This window comes from Adiantum capillus-veneris, chromosome 4, assembly GCF_014529385.1.
Source record: "Adiantum capillus-veneris isolate H3 chromosome 4, ASM1452938v2, whole genome shotgun sequence".
In the NCBI taxonomy this organism is placed as follows: Eukaryota; Viridiplantae; Streptophyta; class Polypodiopsida; order Polypodiales; family Pteridaceae; genus Adiantum; species Adiantum capillus-veneris.
The window spans coordinates 155,054,899-155,078,774 of NC_140934.1; the positions used below are offsets into that span (position 1 = coordinate 155,054,899).

Consider the following 23,876-nt stretch of genomic DNA (forward strand, 5'->3'; position numbering starts at 1 on the left):
CACAATTTTAGGGATTTGTCCCAGCCCGTTTGGGCTTTTTATGGGCAAAAAAGGGCATTTTGGGCTATAAATGACAAAAAATGGTCATAAAATTAGTAAAAAAGGACCCAAAAATGGTCAAATATGACTTGAAATACCACATCACTCACGATGACGTGACTATGAGAGATGAAGGAACATTTTAGAACAGGAATATTAGCACTTTGAGCTCCTTTGTGAAGGGATACAAAGCCTGCATCTATGGTCTGCTAGTGCAGTCCCGTGCTGTTCCAACCATGTATTCGAGGTTGTGAGGCCACCAATTAGGGTTCCCCTCTTCAAATACCTACTTGGGAATGTACCACAAAGGAGAATTGAAGTGTTTGTTTAGGGTTTTTATAAGGGCGAAAGAGCACTGCAACTGTGCAATTGGAACCGAGGCTACAACAAATCATCACACACACAAGAGTTTTGAGTTGATCTTGGTTCTTTTTCAAAGTAAAGCTTTCATGGCTGGAGTATTGTTCTTTTTTAGTGTGTTTTAGCTTCAAATCTTCTACGATGTGCTTGATTTGCTGCGAACTCTCACAATCAGAGGCCCAATGCTTTCCTAGCCGCACTCCGCACTTCTTGATAGCGTAAGGGTAGTCAACCATTCTCACTCACTCGACATGAAACCTCCGATTATTGGCACATAATGCCACTAAGAGGGTTGACACATGCGTATGTTTGGGAGTTGCCCCAGTGTGTGAGCGTTGTCAATCGGTGCAGTTTGCTAACTCTCTTATAATGAGCACATAGGTGCTGCAACACCGGCCAGCCACTGAAGAAGGGGCATGAGCCCGCATGGAGTGCACTTTTTTGCTGGCCGGAGATCGAGAGGAGCTAGGGCTTGACCTCCACGTCCAACCCGTCCACTCAGTGCATCTCCCACCTTGAGAATTACACACGTCTTCATCTTCTTCGCTACTCCTCACGGTCGCCCCTCCATGTGCTCAAGACTAACGCCACGACCAACCAGCTGTTGCAGAGCTAGCCGAGCGGAGGCCGGAGGGGACCTTGTGCCCTTATAAGGCTATCTGCTTAGGCTGGTTACAGACCGCGTGCCCAAGCTTGGGCGCACAGACGTGGAGGCTAGGCGGCGTTTGCTGATACGCAGGGCAGAAAGGGCAGAGGACAAGGTCTTGGACAGGCGATACCCCCTGCCCAAGCTAGGGCGGGGGTTGAGCTTTTGCCAGGTCAGCCAAAATCAGGCGGCGAACCAATGCGATGGACGCAGCTGCTGAAAATGATTTTGCTTTATGATAAAATAATGTAGCCAGTGTGTAATGCATGCCCGCCCATCATCAAAGGTGACGGGCACCCGCATTGGCAGTGTGTATCCAGCCTTAGGCCTATTTGGGCAGCCGGCCCTTGCGAATGCATGCCCGTGCGGGATTTGAACCCCAAAATTCCTTCCGAATGATTTACACCCGTGAGATTCGACGCTTGGTTGGGCCATTTTTCAAATCAAGTGCTGAGACCGTTGAGCTTCATCGCGTTCATGGAGGTGAGCACAGAAGAGACAGGGAGAGCAGAGGCTTCAGAGTTAGACGAACCTCCTACCACTTCTAACTCAGAGAAATCGGAGTGCTCTGAAGAAGATATCAAGGTCGGAGATGGTGGACGGTCGAATCCCCTACTCGACAGCTTCTCTGCTGATGAAGAAAGCATAGGCAAGAACGCTGCTGGAAATAGTAGCCAGGATTCTAGTGGACTCTCTGTTTCTGGACATGGCGATAGAGAAATTGTGCCCGCTTTTGTCACAGCGCGCTCACTTGTTCCAGAAGATTTTCTACGACAAGAGGTATTTCTTAGTCCTGGCTTTCGATCTGCAGCTGCCATGGCTGGATGGGACGATGAAGCTCTGCTTTTGGCGACAGAAGAGGTAGATGCATGCTTTAATGCGGAAGGCCAAGAAGACAAACAAGCCATGCCAGAGGCTAGGTCCCCTTCCTTCTTCGAGAAATCACCGCAGATGGACTTACTTCGAGGAACAAGAGAAAAGAAAAGAGAGGAGCGGACGCCACAGTTGGCTGCTACGCCTGTGAGTGCAGGGAGAAGGTAACCATCTCTTGAATCTGGTTGAATTGCAATACCATGTACAAATTGCTGAATTGTTGCAGAAGGTTAGCATCCTTTCTCTGTTTGTGCACGTATGTGAGCAAAACCAATCATATGTGCACATGATGTATATCAGTATGCATGTATCTAGCAATGAGTCGTGAAATACGTTGCACGTATGCGTTGTAGTTGCACACTATACCGAATTGACACAAAGTATACATCTATGGAACATTTTGTAGAGGGTAAAATTCCTGCCACTCTACTGTTGATGAAAAGGTGTAAATGAACGATCTTTTGGCCAGGCATAGAAGAGCAAGGAGGCAGGCAATCCATGAATGCTCTCCTGAGGCTTTGCCGATTGGAGATCTCAGCTTGAAGGAAGAGTTTCAAGAGGCAGTGAGCCAACCTCCCAAAGAGGAGGAGGAGGATGTGGAGGTCCCAAAGGCCAGAACAGATCAAACACAACAAATGGAAGCTTCCTCAACGTCAGGTTTGTTGCCTTCAGTTTGATGGTTTCTTCATCTTGATGGATGGAGATGACCGCTGCCTATCAACAAATCTTGCAGATCCTTCGACTGCACCAGCTGAGGCTATGAATCAGAAACCTGCATGCTTGGATCAGCTTAGAGAGGAGCTATCATGTGCGGTAGGACAGGCCCTCACAACTTTACCTTTTCTGTTTACATTTATATCTCGACACTTCCGAGGATTTTCTGGCATTGTGAAAAGACTTTTTGGTATGCTTTGAACTGATGCAGATATGCCTGGACATTTGCTTTGAACCATCTACAACGTCTTGTGGCCATAGGTAAAACCTTCACTTGATTGGTCTTTTGTGTTGAGGAATTCGACTACAGTTTTGACATAGCATGCTTAATGTGCTCGTGCAGTTTTTGCAAGGGTTGCATGGAATCTGTACTCCAGAAATGTGGTCCTCGGTGCCCTAAGTGCAGGCAGCAGCTCAAGTATTCCACATTGAAATTGGCTTGTTAATGATATTGTTTAGGCTTAGCTAAAAGCTCTTGTTGAAATTCATGCTGGGTGGCTACATTGCAGAGGTGACATGTGGAGAAGCTGCCCTGTCAATATAGTGCTTTGGAACACGGTTCAGCTTCTGTTCCCCGCCGAGGTGGCAGTAAGGAAGGAGGCAGCAGCTATGGCTACAAAGTCAGTGGTTGCGTGCGAAAGCGAAGGGATTAGGCGGCCTGCCAACCGAGGCCGTATAGAACTAGCATCGAGCAATAGGGGCCCTACCTGGCAGCATGCCAGACCACCGTCATCAGGGCTAAGGAGGAGGGGCAGTGGCCGTAGGATGATAACCACATATCGAAGCCAAGAAGAGGAGCCATTCACATCTGCAGAAGCGGTTGAATCCGAGCCAAATGTGGTATCTCTTGATGCTATTCGAGAACGACAGGTGCATGCTGATGCTGCCTTTGCCCGTCACTTGCAGATGCAACTCATGAGCAGAAGTGGAAGTCTCAACAACAGCCGTAGAAGCAGCTCGTCACCCACCAACCTGGCTAGTGCGGCCGCAAACTTGCGTGCCATGGCAAACAGAGCAGTTCGGCACCGTTCACGTCACTAAGTGAGCTTCGTTTGCAAAATTGAGTACATATAAGCACAGTGATTTGCATCTTGCAAGATTGTTTGTGTAATACATACACTGATGCAGGATTTTGTGCTTGTTCACGTCACTAAGTGAGCTTTGTTTGCAAAATTGAGTACATGTAAGCACAGCGATTTGCATCTTGCAAGATTGATTGTGTAATACATACTCTGATGCAGGAGTGTTGTGCAGCAATTGTTTCGTGCTTGTTCTCAGATAGCTCATCTGCCATGGAGAGTAATTATTGGCAAATTTCTTCTTGAGATAGCCCATAAGTCAGGAAGTATATTTGGTGATATTGAGACTGCCACAATTTTTGCTAAGAATGGGACTTAAGTGTGATAGGAAAATGGAATCCTTGATATTCTGTTATGATTTAAGGCATTGGATATACAGGGAAGTCCAAAGCCTCCTTCAACAACATAATTGCTTTAATTAAATGGTACTCATATGCCTTGCCTTTCTCATGAAAAGGGACTTTTCTGAGCTTAATGGTGTACTTGAAACCTTTTTGTCTAATTAAATGGTACTCATATGCGTTGCCTCCTTCAAGAAAAGTTTATGTTGGTACACCATTCTCAACCCAAGGTACAGTCTCCGTCTTTTTGGCTTGTATCTTGGTTTATGAGCAATGAAGGCATGCAAGTAGGGGTCGGAAACAATGTTCGTGAAAAATCATTTTTCCGAACATACAAAATTCCTTTTCTTCTATTGACCAAGAGGAAATTTCAAAAACGAGGTTGTTTTTCCGGATTTTAACATTATTTTTATCTATTTTGGGGCGGCATTCTCCTTTTTCCATTGCCCTCAATTTTCATTTTGTGAACTGAAAACGGCACGATATTAAGCTGAGAGGCATTTTTCTTGAACATTGGTTGGAAAAGTTTGCATCATTGTGTTGGTGCTTGGCCCAACATCCATAGAGTAGGAACTCAGCAAACCGCCAGCTACTCTCACACACAGAGAGAGAGAGAGAGAGAGAGAGAGAGAGAGAGAGGCTCCAGTACCCCACGGCCTCCCCAATCTTGGAACATTAAAAGAGATATGGAGTGCATAAGTGAAGGGTGAGTTTAGGAAATGAAAAGACGATGGAGGTGGAGAGTCAAAATACTTTTGATGGGCGAATGCACTTATACATTTGTGTTTTTTTATCGATTTTCTATCCTCCAACGTTAATTTAGACCATTCGAAAAGCCTTTTATTTTTGTTAGAGCCATTATTTTTTATAGCAAGTTCTAACTACACACCATAGAATCAATATGTAATTTCATGGCTAATATCCACTTGTGCTTAAATCTGCTCATAGCTTCTTGATAAAGAAAAGGCCCATTGCATTTACTCTAAATCATGTGTTTAATTATGGTAATTAGTAGATAACCTATATATTTTAATGTTTGACAAGTTATATCATTTCAAGAACTACACTCAATCAACAAACAAATTCCCAATCCAAGAAACTCTCAAACTTGACTAGCGCATGTAGACAAACAATAATGAGTGGTCATAGGAGTCACCATACACACAATAACGGTTTTCCTTGACCTTATTGTTCTCACTCACACTCACTCATATAAAAGTACACTAATGGACCAATCAGGCCTCTATAAAAGAAAATTATCAAGGTCTTTGAGAGAACATACATGACGTAGTCTAGAGCTAGTATAGATGGATGAGGGGCATGTCATATCGATGTTGATAAATTAAATACGTTTTGATTAATATTCACCTTGATTTATTTAATCATTTTAAGTCGTATCCTCCAAGTTGGTATAGATGAATGAGGATGATTCTCAAGCTCAATCCCAGTTAAACCAATTATTGCTTCTCCTGGACACAACCTCTAAGGATGTAATGGTAGCCCAACTAGTTCGAGCAGAGGTCAAGAAGGAAATACTGCTTCATCTCTCCAAGAAACACATGCCAACATAAAGAAACCTCACCTCATAACCTCACTTCACTTGATCTCTACCAAGAGCATTGTGGTCTTCTTGTCACCCTTCAAGGTTCCCTCTTCCTCTTATAAACGAGCTCCTCCACCCTTATCTTCTTCCTCCCAACCAAAAATCCCACATAATGTGTAGGAGTAGGGTAAGTAGAACTTGTGATTGAGATCTAGAGCTAACCATCATAAATAGATTTTCTTGTTTACTTGTTTGCATTTGCAATCTTAAGAAGTGAATCTAGGGACAGAATTGCAATAAACAAGCGTCAGTGATTGATTGGATATGGTTGGGTGTTGCTGGACATAAAAGAATACATCTGCAAAAGATCTGGGTGAGAAAATTGCAGAATTTCATCAGTAGACATTATTCGCATATAATGTCTTAATGCATGACAGGAGACCAAATTTTGCAAATAGACTACACCAAAGTGTTGTAGAGGGGTATTTTACCCTAAAATGTAATTTGAGACCAAGGCTTTGATCAACCCTTGATACCCAAAACACAAAAGTCAAAAACCAAAAACTAGGGAATTGGTGATTCTGAGCACATTTGTTTGCATAGAAATTGGTAAAAGTGTTGAAAATCATTGCTAAGAACTTGTGGAAGCTTGTGAGTAAAATCTATAAAAAAACCCATCAGTAGACATCATATGTGGCAATCAAATTGAACCTTTGACTTCATACTCGCATTTTGCATATTGTGTGTGGCACATTCACCAAGTTTCATCTCATTTGGGCAAGTAAGTTAAGAATTGAGTGCATGTTACTCTTTTTGGGAAGTTCCTGTGGATAAAAAAGTAGTAAAATGGTATAACTATGATATCTAAAATTGGTTGTGAGCACATATGTATGTTGCACATATCAAGCGGCAACTGTGGTAGAAACAAAACCCAATTCATGAAAAAAAGACATCATATGCGTATAATGTCTTTTTGGTAAGCAGTGAGTCAAATTGTGCATATGGGTATACCCTTGTGATCTATAACAAATAATGAGCACATAGAATCAATTTCATGAAGTGGGAAGCACTACTGGAGCTAATAAGTGCCAAAATACGGTTTGAGGGAGTATATGACTGCATTGCTCATATTTAGCACAAAAAGTTTTGAAAATGAGTTTGGAAAGCTTCTGAGAGTTGCTTGCATGGTAGAGAATCTCTGGAGAAGAAATCTTCTCATTTTGGCAAGATAGACATCATACATGTATGATGTCTCAAGGGCGTATTTAGAGACCAAAGCTGACTTTAGGGTAAACCTAGGGGTCAAGCATCTCAAGGAAAGCTTAAGGACCTAGTTTCACCTAAGTTGAGTCATATGGTGGTTTAGAAAACCTCTCAAGGAGTTGAGAAATCTTCTAATAGTTCAGGAGGATTTAACTAAATTCCAGGTGTTAAGACCACAAAATAAGGTTGGATTGAGGTTTAATATATCAAGGAGAACTTAAGATTAGAATTTGAGCTAAATCTGACACAGAAGACATCATACGTGTATAATATCTAAGGGCCATATTTAGGGCTTATGTGGTTGGATTGAGCCTGCTAGAGTTTTCCAACTAACTCTAGCACCCCCTTTATCAAGTTAAATCAATGTGAAGAACATATATAGGGAGCCAATCCTCCACAAAGTAAATTTTGGATGGAAATTACTTGCAAGGTCATACTAACCAATACTGATTAGTACTGAAGTGAGAATCACTGTTAGACAAAGATTTACAGAGTCTAAAGTTTTGTACAGATATCCATCAACAAGGTCCAACATGTCAAGACCAATCGGAAGTACAATCAGCCAACAAATTGGAGAGCTGAAAGACTAGCCTGAATAAGGAATGACCGAGAAAAATTTTGAGGTAAAAGGTTGGATTGATTGTTTTGTGTTAACGGAATTGATGTATTTAAGATTAGGTAGAGATCTCCATAGAGACTGGAGATCGCAAGGAGACCATGCCAGCTTAGTGTCTACTGAGAAGAGTGTGACCCAAGCAAGAATAGATCCACTAGCATCAATTATAGAGGACAATAGTGGGACTGATACTCTTCAGAGCAATCTATATACCTCATGGCTGACCAAAACACCATTGTTAACCAACAGAACCAAGTGGGAGGAGGTAGCACCTCTAAGAACCCCACTCGGACAATGAGGTATATAACCCTTTACTTAGAAGGACCAAATGCCCATGGGGCTTTGGTATATGCTAATGAAAGGGGACGCAAAAGCATATGTATTGAGGAAAAACCAGCCAAAGGAGTGGAAGCCCTTCTAGTGTATGATGATGGAAATACATTTTGTGATGATGAGGGAATACATTATCTCATTGTTAAGGACTTAGAGAACTATAACAAATACGGGGACAATGTGGCAAAAGGGAAGATGGTTTCTGAAATCACAAAAATACCTCCTCAGATAGATCTTCCTAACGTCACCCTGGTGTTTGACAAGAAGGTGACTAAAGTAATGACCAACCAAGGAGTGGTAGGAATCTACGAGTACATGAATGGTAGGGCCAAAATGTATTTCCGATGTCTAGCACCTTATGCATTTGAGTTAAGCACGGAGAAGACTTTATACTTGTTTTTGTACGAATCAGGTGAAGGGAGTCTCATAATATATGTTGACAAGTATAGACAGGAGTATGCGTTGATAGAAAAAGCGGAAGTAGCGCGATTGATAGGCATTGGAGTAATTCCAATAGATCCATCTGCAACTCAAGGCCCAAACTGTAAGATCCCCAAAATTTTGGTCTCTTTTGAAAATAAGAAATATAGGTTGTAATGTCCGTTTTGTCAAATTTGGATTTACGATGCTTGATTGATAGTATTGGAAGGTTCTAAAGTTAAAAGCAAGGTCATTTTCATGTTCTAGTAGGTCAGACAGATGTTTGATCGATTTTTTAGAAAATCCGCTATTTTTAGCTTTTTCATGCTTTTTATGCTTTTAGGTATTTTTTTGCAACAAGCAGGGTCGGATCCTTAACCTGCATGTTCCAGAGAATTTATGGTTCAATTTTGTAAAAATCTGCTTTTCGAGTGCTGTTCACGCTATTTTTAGCTTTTCATGATTTTTAGTGATTTTAGTGAAAAGCGAGTTTGCTTTCTTATTCCAGTGGACAAGGAAAACTGGTGGTTCAAGTTTAGAAAATTCTGTTTTTTTTTTTTGCTTTTTACGGTATTTTTAGTGTTTCGTGATTTTAGGCGTTTTGAAAAGCATTGTGCTTTTTAGGATGACCTAAACATGAAAATATTAATTTTAGTCTCCGTCGAATTTAAGAATGACCACCCGAAGGAAAAACGGGACTAAACGGGATTTTTGAGAGAATTATTTTTATAAAAAGCAGTATCGTAAATACATCGGAGCAATATCGAAAAGTCATAATTACGTTGGGACGTCACGGTGCGGCATAGCCTAGCCAAGGTTTCATTAGTTGGTCAGATACTATTCAATTGATCAATTTTACTGTAAAAATTTGATGGTAAGTGGGAGATTTGACCACCAAAAGCCAAGCCATGTTTTTAGCAAAGTTCCCAAAAGCTTGCAGCTATTCCTGGCTCAAAAACTAGCGCTAGTTTTTTGCTTGGGGCTCACTCCAGTCTTGCACAATGCCTGCAGTGCTCAGTTTTCAGTGCCGTTTGTTGCGTCTACTACCGCAAGACAATACTCACCTATTATACAGAGTGGTGCAAGCTCTTCATCACCATCTCCATAAGCTCTTCTCTCTCGTTTACGGAAAGAAGAAGAAGAAGAAGAAGAAAAAGAAGAAAAAGAAGAAGGATACTCTTTCTCTACTTGCTTACTATCTCCTCTTTTGTTTCACGGTGTACGCGTTCTCCAAAAGCTCTTGTGGTGGAAACCTTTATGTAGCCCTCATCACCGCTTTCTTGCGGAAAAGCAAGAAGCCTTTCGACAACCCCTAATCAATTCTAAAGCACGGTGAGAATCTCTAAACTCCAAATCCATCATCATCTCTCTCTATGTCGTTTTTCTGAGTAGTCACCCTCTCGGTGATTGTTTTTATATACGAGTGCATGTATGGATTTTCGAGTACGTATGAAGTTGTCCCATAATTATTTCTTCATGTTTAACACGCTGATTTATGCACACAATGTCTTTATGATCACGTACATGCATAAAAAGCGCTTTTCGTTTCATGTCATAGAAGCGGTAGGAACACTGTTTTGGTCATAACTCACAAACCGTTGTGAATCAGTCGGAAGATTTTAAACCAGAGATAAAACACATCATTTAAACATTTTCTGTCTCAGGTGTCATGTGAAAATCACGCACGAGCTAAGAGATATGGTCAAAAAACAGCTTGCTGCCCACTAAAATCAGATAGTTGACCTAAAATCAGACCTGTTTTGCATCGTGTTTATGGTGATAGAATGTTATCATATGATATATGGAACCTTATGGGTTGATGTGGATGCCTCATGTGCATGGGTATGATTGCTTTCCACCTTTCTAGGTAAAAACTAGCTCTATGTGCTAGAGAGGTGAAGTGCAAATATGATGAATCAACTTTTCATAGTTGGATGTCATCAAAATTGGATTTTTATATCATGTTTAGTTGTTGTTCGGACTTATTTTATGCATGAAAATATCATGTTCTTAAGAGTCATGTGTGTGGACTGACTGCACTGAATATGTCAAACTCCAAGTATGGGAGTTGGTTTAGTGTGAATATGATTTGTAGTTAAGGGCTGGGGTTCCCTCATGGATTATGGTTGTGATTTTATGGTGGAAGCCGGTGTGGCTCTTGTTTTTTTTTTGGATATGATTATGCTGAAAATGTTGTCAATTTTTTTTCAGTTATGTTATGTTCTAACATGGTTATGCAGGATTGGTTGTGCCTCACCTGAGTTGGGTGGAGTGCTCACCCGTGTGAAGTGATTGGATTATGGTTTATGGTCTTGGGATTAGATCATGAAGTGGTTTGGATGGTTTATGGTAGACGTGTAAGGACAGAAGTAATACAAAACTTTTCACAGAGAGAGAGAGAGAGAGAGAGAGAGAGAGAGAGAGAGAGAGGTGGTGGAAAACCCTCGAGGTGTGAGGGAAAACTATTTTCATGCAATATTTACAGCAACCTTATTTCCGGCGAGGTGGCAACCATGGTGATAGAGAGATAGCGAGAGAGATAGTGAGCCTAATAGTGTGTTCTCTAGAGTTGACTCATAGACACCGAGATTTTTGCTAGCATGCGTATGTGTGTGGCGACCATTGAAGTCAACGGTAGACATGGCTTCTTCACATAGTGCTTATTCCAAAATTCTACAGTGAATCCCCTCTCTCTTGATACAAGTGTTGCCAATCCCTCCCACCAAAATGCTACCAAGTGTTGACCCCCCTGATACTGACCTCTGAATGCCTTGTTATAGGTGTTGCTTGCTTTAGGTTTAGGGTAGTCTGATTAGGTTAGGGCCTTAATCAAGGGAGACAAGGCAAGGTGGTGGGCCTTAGATGGTTGATCCTTGCTTTGTCCTGGGGAACTTTAAAAAATAAAAACTCCTGGGTGGGCCTTTGTGACCATCACCTAGAGAGAGGTGATAATTTACAATTGGGGTTTTTTACAAGATTTGGTTTGAAACTGGGAAAAGTGATGACAACCTACGAATTTCACTGAAGAGGGCGTCATCAACGATGGAGAGGGGGAATAGGGAACACACCCAACACACAAAATATCTGCCTCTCTATAGACCAGGGATTCCACAACACCCCTAACCTCTCAAAGAACATCTTCAAATTGGCTAATTTGCACTAATCACTCCACTTTATCATACAAAACAACTATCTCACACCTTGCAAAAAAACACTCCACAGCACAAATGCACCCACACTGCTCAACTCACCCTTTCTGACTCACAAAACACTCCTAATCTGCCCTCTTGGTAGCACCTTTCGAGCTGCAGGCAAACCCTCTGCAAGCAATGGCCAACACACGAAGAGCGAGAGAAAAGGAGGGGAGAAGCAACACAAGAGATTGGGGCAAATGAGTGGTGTTATTGCATAGGGAGTAGTACAATCAATGTATGAAGCTTCAATGGCAAGCTTAACAACACATAAGCTTCAAATCGCATACACAGGCAAAAAAGCCCACATTGGTCAAAAGATCCAAAAAAATGAACATAAACCTCCTTTTATAAGGGTGTGCCTAGGAGTCCCAAAAAAGAAAAATGGGGTGAGCTTCCATGTCGTGCACTTCATTTGGAGCTCTATTTAGAATTTGCTTGCACCACTTGGCATATTTGATTTTTGGACACACTTGCATGCTAGACCTCTTGTCCACCCGATTCGGCCGCTCGGTCTTCCTCCTCTTGGCCTTTGAGTATCCTTGGCTCACCCTTTAACTGTTAAGTATGGAGCCTGATTTACCCTTGTAATTTTCTGTGGTAAAAGCGCACATTTGTAAGGCCCCCATTATGAGGAGAAGCCATCGTGCGTGAAGGAAAATCACTCACCGGAAACCAAAATTTTCATGGACAAGAATCAGGGGCAACTTTAAAGGCCTAGGGGGCGGAGGCCCCTGAGACTTTTTTTTCGCCGGAATATTATGGCCGGACGGTGGCCAGAAAGTGGTCGGAAAACAACCGGTCGGTTGGCCGGTAGTCAATGGCCGATGGCCGGTGGTCGGAAGTCAATGGACGGTAGCCGGTGGTCGGAAGTCAATGGCCGGTGGCCGGTGGCCGAATTCAAAAGTGGACTTGTCTTCTCAAGGGCGGCCACACATGGGCGGATTGGAGGGTCCGATTTGGACTTATTCGCACAAGGGCGGCTACACATGGTTGTCTCTCATAAGAGAGGGCAGCCCTCTTGGCCTATAAAAGGAGGCCATTTCTACACACATTTCATAGTGTGAAGTTGATGCAACAAGGTGAGTGTGAGGTGGTGAGAGTGAAGCAAGGCGGGAGCTCCATTAAGGGTATAATCCCTTTGTAAACTACTTCTTGTTTTGAAGTACTAAACCCATTGAGTGGCTGCTTTCCCGTGGACGTAGCCCACATTGGGTGAACCACGTATATCGTGTGTACTCTCTCTCTCTCTCTACTCTATAATCTCGTGTATATAAATCTGTCTCTCTCCATTAAGTAATCTACTCAATTATCTATTTAGCTACGTCTTATTTCCTAACAACTGGTATCAGAGCAAGGTTTGCTCGTAGCTAAATTATCTCAAGGAAAGGATTCCTTGAATTGAGTGGGAGTTATGGCGGAGGAAGGGAAGCTCAAGATTGAGAAGTTCAACGACAAAAACTACCAACATTGGAAGATGCAGATTGAAGACTATCTCTACGAGAAGGACCTATATTTGCCACTAGGCGGTCTTGCGAAGAAGCCCGCAACAATGGCAGATGAAGCATGGATTGTCCTTGATCGAAAGGTACTGGGAACAATCCGGTTAAGCTTGGCGTCAACGGTGGCCTTCAATGTTTTGGAGATGAAGACCACGGAGGACTTGATGAAGTCACTTGGCGACCTCTACGAGAAACCATCGGCATCCAATAAGGTATTTCTTATGAAGCGCTTGTTCAATCTAAAGATGGTAGAGAATGGTTCAGTTGCAGAACACCTAAATGACTTTAACACAAACATAAGTCAACTTCGATCAGTGAAAATCAATTTTGATGACGAAGTGCGAGCTCTCCTTATCCTATCATCTCTACCGGATAGTTGGGACAGCCTTGTGATGGCTGTAAGTAATTCTATCTCTGGCACAAATACTCTTAAGTTTGATGATGTTGTGGGTGTTCTCCTAAGCGAGGAAATGCGAAGGAGAAGCACAGGAGAATCATCAAGTGCCGCACTATCAGTGGAAACAAGAGGAAGGCTTAAGGAGAGGTTCAAAAACCAAAAGGGTCGTGATCGCTCAAGGCGGAGCAAGTCACGCAAAAAGTCAGTTCTTGAATGTTGGAACTGCGGCAAGAAGGGCCACGTCAAGAAGGATTGCTGGTCCAAGAAGAAGAAGGAGACAGAGTCTCAAGACAACAAGCCAACATCGGAGGCCACTGTGGTAGGTAAAGTAGAGCAAGATGCTCTAATTCTCTCATTAGACAATGTGTCTAATTCCTGGATAGTAGATTCCGGGGCTTCATTCCATGCGACACCACACAAGCAACATTTCCAAGACTACACCAAAGGTAATTTTGGGTATGTATACTTGGGAGATGATGAAGCTTGTGAGATTGTCGGCAAAGGTACAGTTTCTGTCAAAACTGCTAACGGAAATGAATGGAAGCTTAAAGATGTTAGGCATGTTCCTTCTCTTCGCAAAAATTTGATCTCTACAGGACAATTGGACGATGAAGGTCACAACATTGCATTCGGAAACAAATCATGGAAGATCTCAAAGGGATCTTTGGTGGTTGCCAAGGGTGAAAAAGTCGGTACACTTTACTTGTGTACTGTTAACACGCAACCTTCAGCTTGTGCAGCAACTACAGAAGTTGACAGTGCGGTGTGGCACTACCGACTTGGGCATATGAGTGCCAAAGGAATGCAAATCCTTCAAACAAAGAAGCTTCTACCAGGTTTGAAAGAAGTGGACTTAGAGTTCTGTGAAGATTGTGTTTATGGTAAACAAAAGAGGGTAAAATTTCAAAAATCAGGAAATGAAAGAAAAAATAAAAAACTTGAGTTGGTTTATTCTGATGTTTGGGGTCCTGCAAGTACACCATCACTTGGTGGCTCATTGTACTATGTAACATTCATAGACGATGCGACTAGAAAAACATGGGTTTATGTCATGAAGAATAAATCCAATGTATTTTCCATATTTCAAAGGTGGAAAGCCTTTGTGGAGAATGAAACAGGTACCAAAGTTAAATGCCTCAGATCCGACAATGGAGGCGAATATTGCAGCCAAGCTTTTCAAAGCTTTTGTGCTAGCAATGGCATTCGGAGGCAAAGGACAACCCCAAGGACACCTCAACAAAATGGGATTTCGAAAAGGATGAACAGGACAATCATGGAACGAGCACGAAGCATGCGGCTACATGCAGGCCTACCGCTTAAGCTTTGGGCGGAAGCTGTAAGTATGTCTGTGTACTTAATCAATCGGTCACCCTCAACGACATTGGATGGGGGAGTTCCAGAAGAGGCATGGATAGGTAAACCGGTGAATTATGCATTTCTCAAAGTGTTTGGTGTGAGGCTTTCATGCACATAGATAGAAGCCTAAGATCAAAGTTAGATGCAAAGTCCAAAAAGTGTTTCTTCATTGGCTATGGAGAAGGAGACTTTGGGTATCGCCTATGGAATCCTGAAGATGGTAAAATCTTAAGGAGTAGGGATGTAATTTTTAACGAACAAAATATGTACAAAGATTACTTGGAAAGAAAACAAACAAAAGAACAGGTGATGAGTACATGGAGCTTGAGGACGGTGAAGACTCAAGGACTGCAAACGGTGACAATGTGCAACAACGTCAACCAAATGAGGAGCCTTAACCTATTCCCCGAAGATCTACAAGAGCAAGTAGACCTCCAGAAAGGTTTGTTCCTTCCTTCAACCATCTCTTGATCTCAGATTCTGGAGAGCCGGAATCATATGAAGAAGCTATGCAACATGAATCCAAAGAAGAATGGACGAAGAACATGCAAGTGGAGATGGACTCACTACATCGCAACCAAACATGGGAGTTGGTTGAGTTGCCTAAAGGTAAGCGGGCACTTCAAAACAAATGGGTGTACAAGCTAAAGGAAGAAGAAGGTGGGAAGAAAAGGTACAAGTCTAGGCTTGTGGTAAAAGGTTTTTCTCAAAAGAAAGGTATTGACTTCAATGAAATATTTTCTCCTGTTCTAAAAATGAACTCAATTAGGCTTGTCTTAAGCCTTGTGGCTGCTCATGATCTAAATCTCGAGCAAATGGATATAAATATGGCATTCCCTCACGGTGACTTAGAGGAGGAAATCTACATGCTTCAACCAAAGGGGTATGAAGTAAAAGGTAAGGAGAAAATGGTTTGTAGATTAAAGAAGAGCTTGTATGGTTTAAAGCAAGCATCAAGACAATGGTACTTGAAGTTTGATCGATGGATGTTGGATCATGGATTCACAAGATGCAACTCGGATCACTGCGTCTACACGGAGAATTTAGGAGATGGGAAATTCATCATCCTAATGTTGTATGTTGATGACATGTTGATTGCAAGTGCTAACATGCAGGACATCAAAGACCTAAAAGAGGAGCTGTCCAAATCTTTTTCAATGAAAGATTTAGGTGCTGCAAAGAGGATACTTGGTATGAAAATATCAAGGGACAGGACGAAGAAGACAATAAAGCTATCTCAAGAAGATTACATCAAGAAGGTACTAGAAAGGTTTGCAATGCAAAATGCAAAACCAGTTTCTACACCTTTGGCTGGTCATTTTAAACTAACAAAGGATATGTGTCCAAAGACACAAGAGGAGATAGCCTATATGTTTAAAGTTCCATATGCTGCAGCGGTAGGTTCTTTAATGTATGCTATGGCCTGGACAAGGCCAGACATTGCACATGCAGTGGGAGTTGTGAGTAGGTTCATGGACAACCCAGGTAAAGAGCATTGGCAAGCTGTGAAGTGGATACTTAGGTATCTAAAAGGGACAACAACAAATGCTTTGTATTTTGGAGGAACTGATATTTTTCTAGAAGGGTATGTTGATGCAGATATGGCAGGTGACAAAGATACTCGAAGGAGCACTACTGGCTATGTGTTCACGGTTGGAGGCACAGCAGTAAGCTGGGCTTCAAAGCTGCAGAAAGTGGTTTCACTTTCTACCACGGAAGCAGAGTATGTAGCAATGACGGAGGCAAGCAAAGAAATTCTGTGGCTTCACAGATTCTTAGAAGAGCTTGGATTCAAACAAGACAATTGTGTCTTGTACAATGATAGCCAAAGCGCTATCCATCTTGTGAAGAACTCAGCCTTTCATTCAAGGACAAATCACATTGAGGTGAGATATCACTTCATACGCACTCTTTTGGAAGAGGGACAACTAAAGCTAGGAAAGGTGCATACAAGTGAAAATCCTGCAGACATGTTTACAAAGGTGGTCAACAAGGAGAAGTTGAGCTTTTGCTCATCTTCAATCGGCATTCAAGGATAAGAAGCCAGAATGGAAAGCAGTCACAGGTTTGGTTTGGAGATCAGTCTCCAAGTGGGAGATTGTTAAGTATGGAGCCTGATTTACCCTTGTAATTTTCTGTGGTAAAAGCGCACATTTGTAAGGCCCCCATTATGAGGAGAAGCAATCGTGCGTGAAGGAAAATCACTCACCGAAAACCAAAATTTTCACGGACAAGAATCAGGGGCAACTCTAAAGGCCTCGGGGGCGGAGGCCCCTGGACTTTTTTTTCGCCGGAATATTATGGCCGGACGGTGGCCGAAAAGTGGTCGGAAAACAACCGGTCGGTTGGCCGGTAGTCAATGGCCGATGGCCGGTGGTCGGAAGTCAATGGCCGGTAGCCGGTGGTCGGAAGTCAATGGCCGGTGGCCGGTGGCCGAATTCAAAAGTGGACTTGTCTTCTCAAGGGCGGCCACACATGGGCGGATTGGAGGGTCCGATTTGGACTTATTCGCACAAGGGCGGCTACACATGGTTGTCTCTCATAAGAGAGGGCAGCCCTCTTGGCCTATAAAAGGAGGCCATTTCTACACACATTTCATAGTGTGAAGTTGATGCAACAAGGTGAGTGTGAGGTGGTGAGAGTGAAGCAAGGCGGGAGCTCCATTAAGGGTATAATCCCTTTGTAAACTACTTCTTATTTTGAAGTACTAAAGCCATTGAGTGGCTGCTTTCCCGTGTACGTAGCCCACATTGGGTGAACCACGTATATCGTGTGTACTCTATCTCTCTCTCTACTCTATAATCTCGTGTATATAAATCTGTCTCTCTCCATTAAGTAATCTACTCAATTATCTATTTAGCTACGTCTTATTTCCTAACATTAACAGCCCCGTCATCACCCTCTTTGCAGCGGGACCCCTCCCCTGTGGAGGCAATAGCGATGTCGCTATTTGGGGGGGGGGGGGGGGGGTACACCCCTTTCCTCAAAAATCTTTGGCCCTTAGCAGGCGTGGGCACATCCCCTTACTGCCTGCCATATCATCACCGAAAGGCCACACCACGCGGACGCCCTGCGCCGCCCCGCCTCGCCGGTTGCCGCCAAAATCGCCACCAACCACCACTGCGTAGCGCCAGGCCCACACGCCATAGCCATGGGAGGAGAGCTTCCCTCTCTCTCCCATCTTGTGTACCAATGGAGAGCCCACGCTCCCCCCTATATAGTGCGGCCCCCAAGTTCCCCTTGCGCATGTGGGGCAATCCCCGCCACGTGTCAGCTCCATAGGCCCCAAGCCTTAAAGCTTCAAAAAAAACCCCATTACTTTTTCAACACAAGCTCTTTTTGGCCTACCTTTACCAGGCTCTCCTCCACTGCTCCAATGTCATATTGCCGAGCCGCAAAGCCCGGGTGAAAATTTTCAGTTCCGACTTGATTCAACATAGTCTTCACCGCTTCTCGACTTTTCCAGGCCCGTGATCCAAGGTGACCAAAAACATGGAAAATCATTTGCACACCTCTTACTGCCCACGGCTCCCAACTTCATCTCCCCGTATCCGGTCGACCAAGTGTTTGATTGACATGCAGTCGACTCGTGCTAACTCCACATGGTGAACACTCTGCTCCAAAACTTCTTCGGTGCTCAAAAGATGCCAGATGGCACAATCTCCAATGCGGCCAAGTAGGCTCAGACCCGCCCCCCGGAAAAACTTCAATTGATCATATCTTGCAAACCATGGCTCCAATCCACAATCCGAAAAGACGGGTAGGCTCCATGAATTGAGCTCTACACACCTGTACCTTGACTTCCACTTGGATCACTTGTCCCCAGCTGCCGTGTCCGGCAAGAATCTGCAAAAAACCAAAACTTCAAACTTCAATAACTTGGGCTCCGTAGCTCGGTTTAATGAACCGTCTGGACTCGTTCCTTCAGCACTTCAAGCTCTTCATTCCTGGACCCAAAGGCTGCACTTTGCATCTCCTTCACTTGCTATCCAAATTAGCCCCTCATGGAGCCTTCCTTGGCCTATAAGCCGCATCATGCATACACTTCCGCTGCTACCTCCCATCCCATGATCCCCCTAGCTGCTCCAGTCCTTTGCCATGCCTCTGCTTGCCTGCATACATCTGACCATGCCACCTTCTAGAGTCGACACACTTTGGCTGCACCATCATTGCCCACCCCCCTGTTGAGCATTTATGCCCAACCACATAAAAACTTTATTCTCTTTCTAACTGCAAAACCTAGCACACATTATGAGAAAACTAAAACCATACTTACATAGTTTTATTGCACCCTATTTCCAAACCTTCAAGTGGGTTTCCCCACCCCCTGCATCACATAGCTTCCACCTGGATCAAACACCTGGCTTTGTTCACTTTCAACCATCTGCAACAATCTCCAATAGTGCCCTACCCAAGCACCTAGACCACCATGTGTGTAGGTTGCCCATAGCCTACCTTCTGCACTCCATGCATTCCTTTGGAACCTGTCTACTCCATACCAAGCAACACCAAGCATATTATCATTAAGAAAACATGTACCTGACATCAAGCTCAACACATGTCTGACCCTCCCTCCCAACCAAATAAAGTAGAGGCCTTGAGAATATACCCCTGTACCTGCTGAACTAGCCTCCATAGAGCTGTATCTACCATCTTTTTCATCAACCATATTTCACATACCTTCACTGGAAGCAAAGCCACTGCTTGAGATTCTTCTTTCTCCACCATTGGACATGTCTGCCGCAGCGGAATCTCCTCCGTCTTTGGCATCACAACCTCCTCTTTGGCCACACACTCAATTCCAGCATCATCGAGCCCTTCCTTGTCAACCGGCCCTTCAAGGTCGACCAACAATCAACTTCAACCAACTGCTCTTCAATCACCTCTTCTACCGCTGCATCATGCTCCTCTATGGAAGAGAGAAACTCGTTCTCTACTGCATCCATCTCAAGTTCCTCCATAGACACGGCTGCTTTATCTCTCTTGGCAAAATTCTGCACATGTTTCACCACCATGGCACATTCCACCGCTACTTTCACCAGCACAGCCATTATCATGGCACCACACACTACCTTTACCTGCATATCATCATCTGTAGGCCTAGACCTCTCCACTTGGCTTTCATCAAGCATCTCGGCTTGCTCTGTTCTGTGCTCTTCTTGCACATGTGCTATTACCATATCATCAAACATATAAGAGGGTAGCTTTACCTTTATCAGTTCGGGTTCATCAAAGTCCGTCTCCTCGTCATAGGATGTATACTCATCCACATTATTCTCCTCGCTTGTCTCCCAGCTAATCGAGCTTGTATCATCATCGGCATCGGCATCATATACCGACTCCATATCAGCATCTGCATCCACTTGCTGCTCCACAAAAGCTTGACCATCTTCACCGCTTTGCAAACTTTCTTCATCAGCTTTTGAACCCTCGGTATCTGGATCTCGATCGCATTCTGCTACCTTTTCGTGCAAACTCTCCACAAGAACATGCTTTACCTCTTCAATCCTCACTGGAACCTCCACATCCGCTACCGCTTTTGCATCTTGGTTCACCTCGACATGGGGCTTACCCTCGTTGACAAGCTCCTCCACCCTCGGCACATGCACATCACAAACTGGAAACCTCCAAGGAACATAACCAATAGCAGTTCTTACCTCCACAGGCTTTGCATTTTGAGCCATTGGAATCACCCTTGGTTGGACCCAAGAGCACTTTGCTACCTCCACAACAGGCGTATAATTTGCTGGCTTTAGCACTCCCAATTCCAACTTCCAATTCACCTTTCTGCTCTTTATCTTTGCCAGATAAACCATGTCTTCATAGGTATCTGCCCCATCTTCTACCTTTTATCTAATCCTCGGATGCAAGCACTCTAACAGCTTTGACAGCTTCAAAGATTGATTGCTTTTGACCCCAGTAGCAATCTCTAACTGCTTCTAACAAGCTTCAAACTGCTCAATGAAAATAGAGAAATCCTTACTCACATCCTGGTGTATCGCCTTCAGCCTTGCACCGGCTTTTTTTGCCGTAATCACCTCTCGAAACTGCTCCTGAAACTGACTCTGCAACCTTTGCCATGATTCTTGATCACTGCTCTCTAAGCCATCGAACCACACCTTGGCTTGTCCTCGCATCAACAACGGCACCGTATGTAACCTTTTTGAATCTATCGACATACGCATCAACAGTAACCATAATTTGAAAGTAGCTAACCAATCCTCGGGATCTTCAATGCCCGTAAATATGGGGCCAAAGCCTGACTCCACTATCTCTGTCATCTGCAAACTTGACCATCAAACATCTCGACCATCAGCCAACCTCTTTGTTGGCAAAAGAAACCACTTCAAACATCAAATTGGAGCATCAGACAGCTCCTCAGTGGGGGCACCAGAAGATGGAGACGGGGAATAGGGAACACACCCAGCACACAAAATATCTGCCTCTCTATAGCCCAGGGATTCCACATCACCCCTAACCTCTCAAAGAACACCTTCATATTGGCTAATTTGCACTAATCGCTCCACTTTAGCATACAAAACAACTATCTCACACCTTGCAAAAAAACACTCCACAACACAAATGCACCCACACTGCTCAACTCACCCTTTCCGACTCACAAAACACTCCTAATCTGCCCTCTTGGTAGCACCTTGCGAGCTGCAGGCAAACCCTCTGCAAGCAATGGCCAACACACGAAGAGCGAGAGAAAAGGAGGGGAATGGGGAGAAGCAACACAAGAGATTGGGGCAAATGAGTGGTGTTATTGCATAGGGAGTAGTACAATTAATGTATGCAGCTTCAATGGCAAGCTTAACAACACACAAGCTTCAAATCACATACACAGGCAAAAAAGCCCACATTGGTCAAAAGACCCCAAAAAAATGAACATAAACCTCCTTTTATAAGGGTGTGCCTAGGAGTCCCAAAAAAGAAAAATGGGGTGAGCTTCCATGTCGTGCACTTCATTTGGAGCTCTATTTAGAATTTGCTTGCATTGCCACCACGTGGCATATTTGATTTTTGGACACACTTGCATGCTCGACCTCTTGGCCACCCTATTCGGCCGCCCGGTCTTCCTCCTCTTGGCCTTTGAGTATCCTTGGCTCGCCCTTTAATAGCCCCGTCATCACCCTCTTTGCAGCGGGACCCCTCCCCTGTGGAGGCAATAGCGATGTCGCTATTTGGGGGGGGGGGGGGGTTACACCCCTTTCCTCAAAAATCTTTGGCCCTTAGCAGGCGTGGGCACATCCCCTTACTGCCTGCCACATCATCACCGAAAGGCCACACCACGCGGGCGCCCTGCCCCGCCTCGCCTCGCCGACCGCCGCCAAAATCGCCACCAACCACCACTGCGTAGCGCCAGGCCCACACGCCATAGCCATGGGAGGAGAGCTTCCCTCTCTCTCCCGTCTTGTGTACCAATGGAGAGCCCACGCTCCCCCCTATATAGTGCGGCCCCCGGAGTTCCCCTGGCGCATGTGGGGCAATCCCCGCCACGTGTCAGCTCCACAGGCCCCAAGCCTTAAAGCTTCAAAAAAACCCCAATTAATTTTTCAACAGAAGCTCTTTTTGGCCTACCTTTACCAGGCTCTCCTCCACTGCTCCAATGTCATATTGCCGAGCCGCAAAGCCCGGGTGAAAATTTTCAGTTCCGACTTGATTCAACATAGTCTTCACCGCTTCTCGACTTTTCCAGGCCCGTGATCCAAGGCGACCAAAAACATGGAAAATCATTTGCACACCTCTTACTGCCCACGGCTCCCAACTTCATCTCCCCGTATCCGGTCGACCAAGTGTTTGATTGACATGCAGTCGACTCGTGCTAACTCCACATGGTGAACACTCTGCTCCAAAACTTCTTCGGTGCTCAAAAGATGCCAGATGGCACATTCTCCAATGCGGCCAAGTAGGCTCAGACCCGCCCCCCGGAAAAACTTCAATTGATCATATCTTGCAAACCATGGCTCCAATCCACAATCCGAAAAGACGGGTAGGCTCCATGAATTGAGCTCTACACACCTGTACCTTGACTTCCACTTGGATCACTTGTCCCCAGCTGCCGTGTCCGGCAAGAATCTGCAAAAAACCAAAACTTCAAACTTCAATAACTTGGGCTCCGTAGCTCGGTTTAATGAACCGTCTGGACTCGTTCCTTCAGCACTTCAAGCTCTTCATTCCTGGACCCAAAGGCTGCACTTTGCATCTCCTTCACTTGCTATCCAAATTAGCCCCTCATGGAGCCTTCCTTGGCCTATAAGCTGTATCATGCATACACTTCCGCTGCTACCTCCCATCCCATGATCCCTCTAGCTGCTCCAGTCCTTTGCCATGCCTCTGCTTGCCTGCATACATCTGACCATGCCACCTTCTAGAGTCGACACACTTTGGCTGCACCATCATTGCCCACCCCCTGTTGAGCATTTATGCCCAACCACATAAAAACTTTATTCTCTTTCTAACTGCAAAACCTAGCACACACTATGAGAAAACTAAAACCATACTTACATAGTTTTATTGCACCCTATTTCCAAACCTTCAAGTGGGTTTCCCCACCCCTTGCATCACATAGCTTCCACCTGGATCAAACACCTGGCTTTGTTCACTTTCAACCATCTGCAACAATCTCCAATAGTGCCCTACCCAAGCACCTAGACCACCATGTGTGTAGGTTGCCCATAGCCTACCTTCTGCACTCCATGCATTTCTTTGGAACCTGTCTACTCCATACCAAGCAACACCAAGCATATTATCATTAAGAAAACATGTACCTGACATCAAGCTCAACACATGTCTGACCCTCCCTCCCAACCAAATAAAGTAGAGGCCTTGAGAATTTACCCCTGTACCTGCTGAACTAGCCTCCATAGAGCTGTATCTACCATCTTTTTCATCAACCATATTTCACATACCTTCACTGGAAGCAAAGCCACTGCTTGAGATTCTTCTTTCTCCACCATTGGACATGTCTGCCGCATCGGAATCTCCTCCGTCTTTGGCATCACAACCTCCTCTTTGGCCACACACTCAATTCCAGCATCATCGAGCCCTTCCTTGTCAACCAGCCCTTCAAGGTCGACCAACACCATCTGCTCATCAACTTCAACCAACTGCTCTTCAATCACCTCTTCTACCGCTGCATCATGCTCCTCTATGGAAGAGAGAAACTCGTTCTCTACCGCATCCATCTCAAGTTCCTCCAT

The 23,876-nt window shown here is 44.2% G+C and overlaps 1 protein-coding gene across 1 annotated transcript; it reads left to right on the forward strand.

The window, feature by feature from the left end:
- Positions 1–1,416: 1,416 nt before the first annotated feature.
- Positions 1,417–4,241, forward strand: LOC147460191 (uncharacterized). The gene is made up of 6 exons (XM_086509982.1): positions 1,417–2,082; positions 2,388–2,575; positions 2,652–2,731; positions 2,844–2,893; positions 2,976–3,050; positions 3,142–4,241. The coding sequence occupies exons 1-6, from the start codon at positions 1,523–1,525 to the stop codon at positions 3,671–3,673; spliced, it is 1,485 nt and encodes a 494-aa protein (XP_086366108.1). The 5' UTR covers positions 1,417–1,522; the 3' UTR covers positions 3,674–4,241.
- Positions 4,242–23,876: the final 19,635 nt, after the last annotated feature.

Bases quoted from the DNA above. Each gene is read 5' to 3' on its own strand.
- LOC147460191 (XM_086509982.1), top strand. From the start codon at position 1,523: ATGGAGGTGAGCACAGAAGAGACAGGGAGAGCAGAGGCTTCAGAGTTA. The intron at 2,083-2,387 runs GTAACCATCTCT...TCTTTTGGCCAG, and splicing joins CCTGTGAGTGCAGGGAGAAG to GCATAGAAGAGCAAGGAGGC. The intron at 2,576-2,651 runs GTTTGTTGCCTT...CAAATCTTGCAG, and splicing joins GGAAGCTTCCTCAACGTCAG to ATCCTTCGACTGCACCAGCT.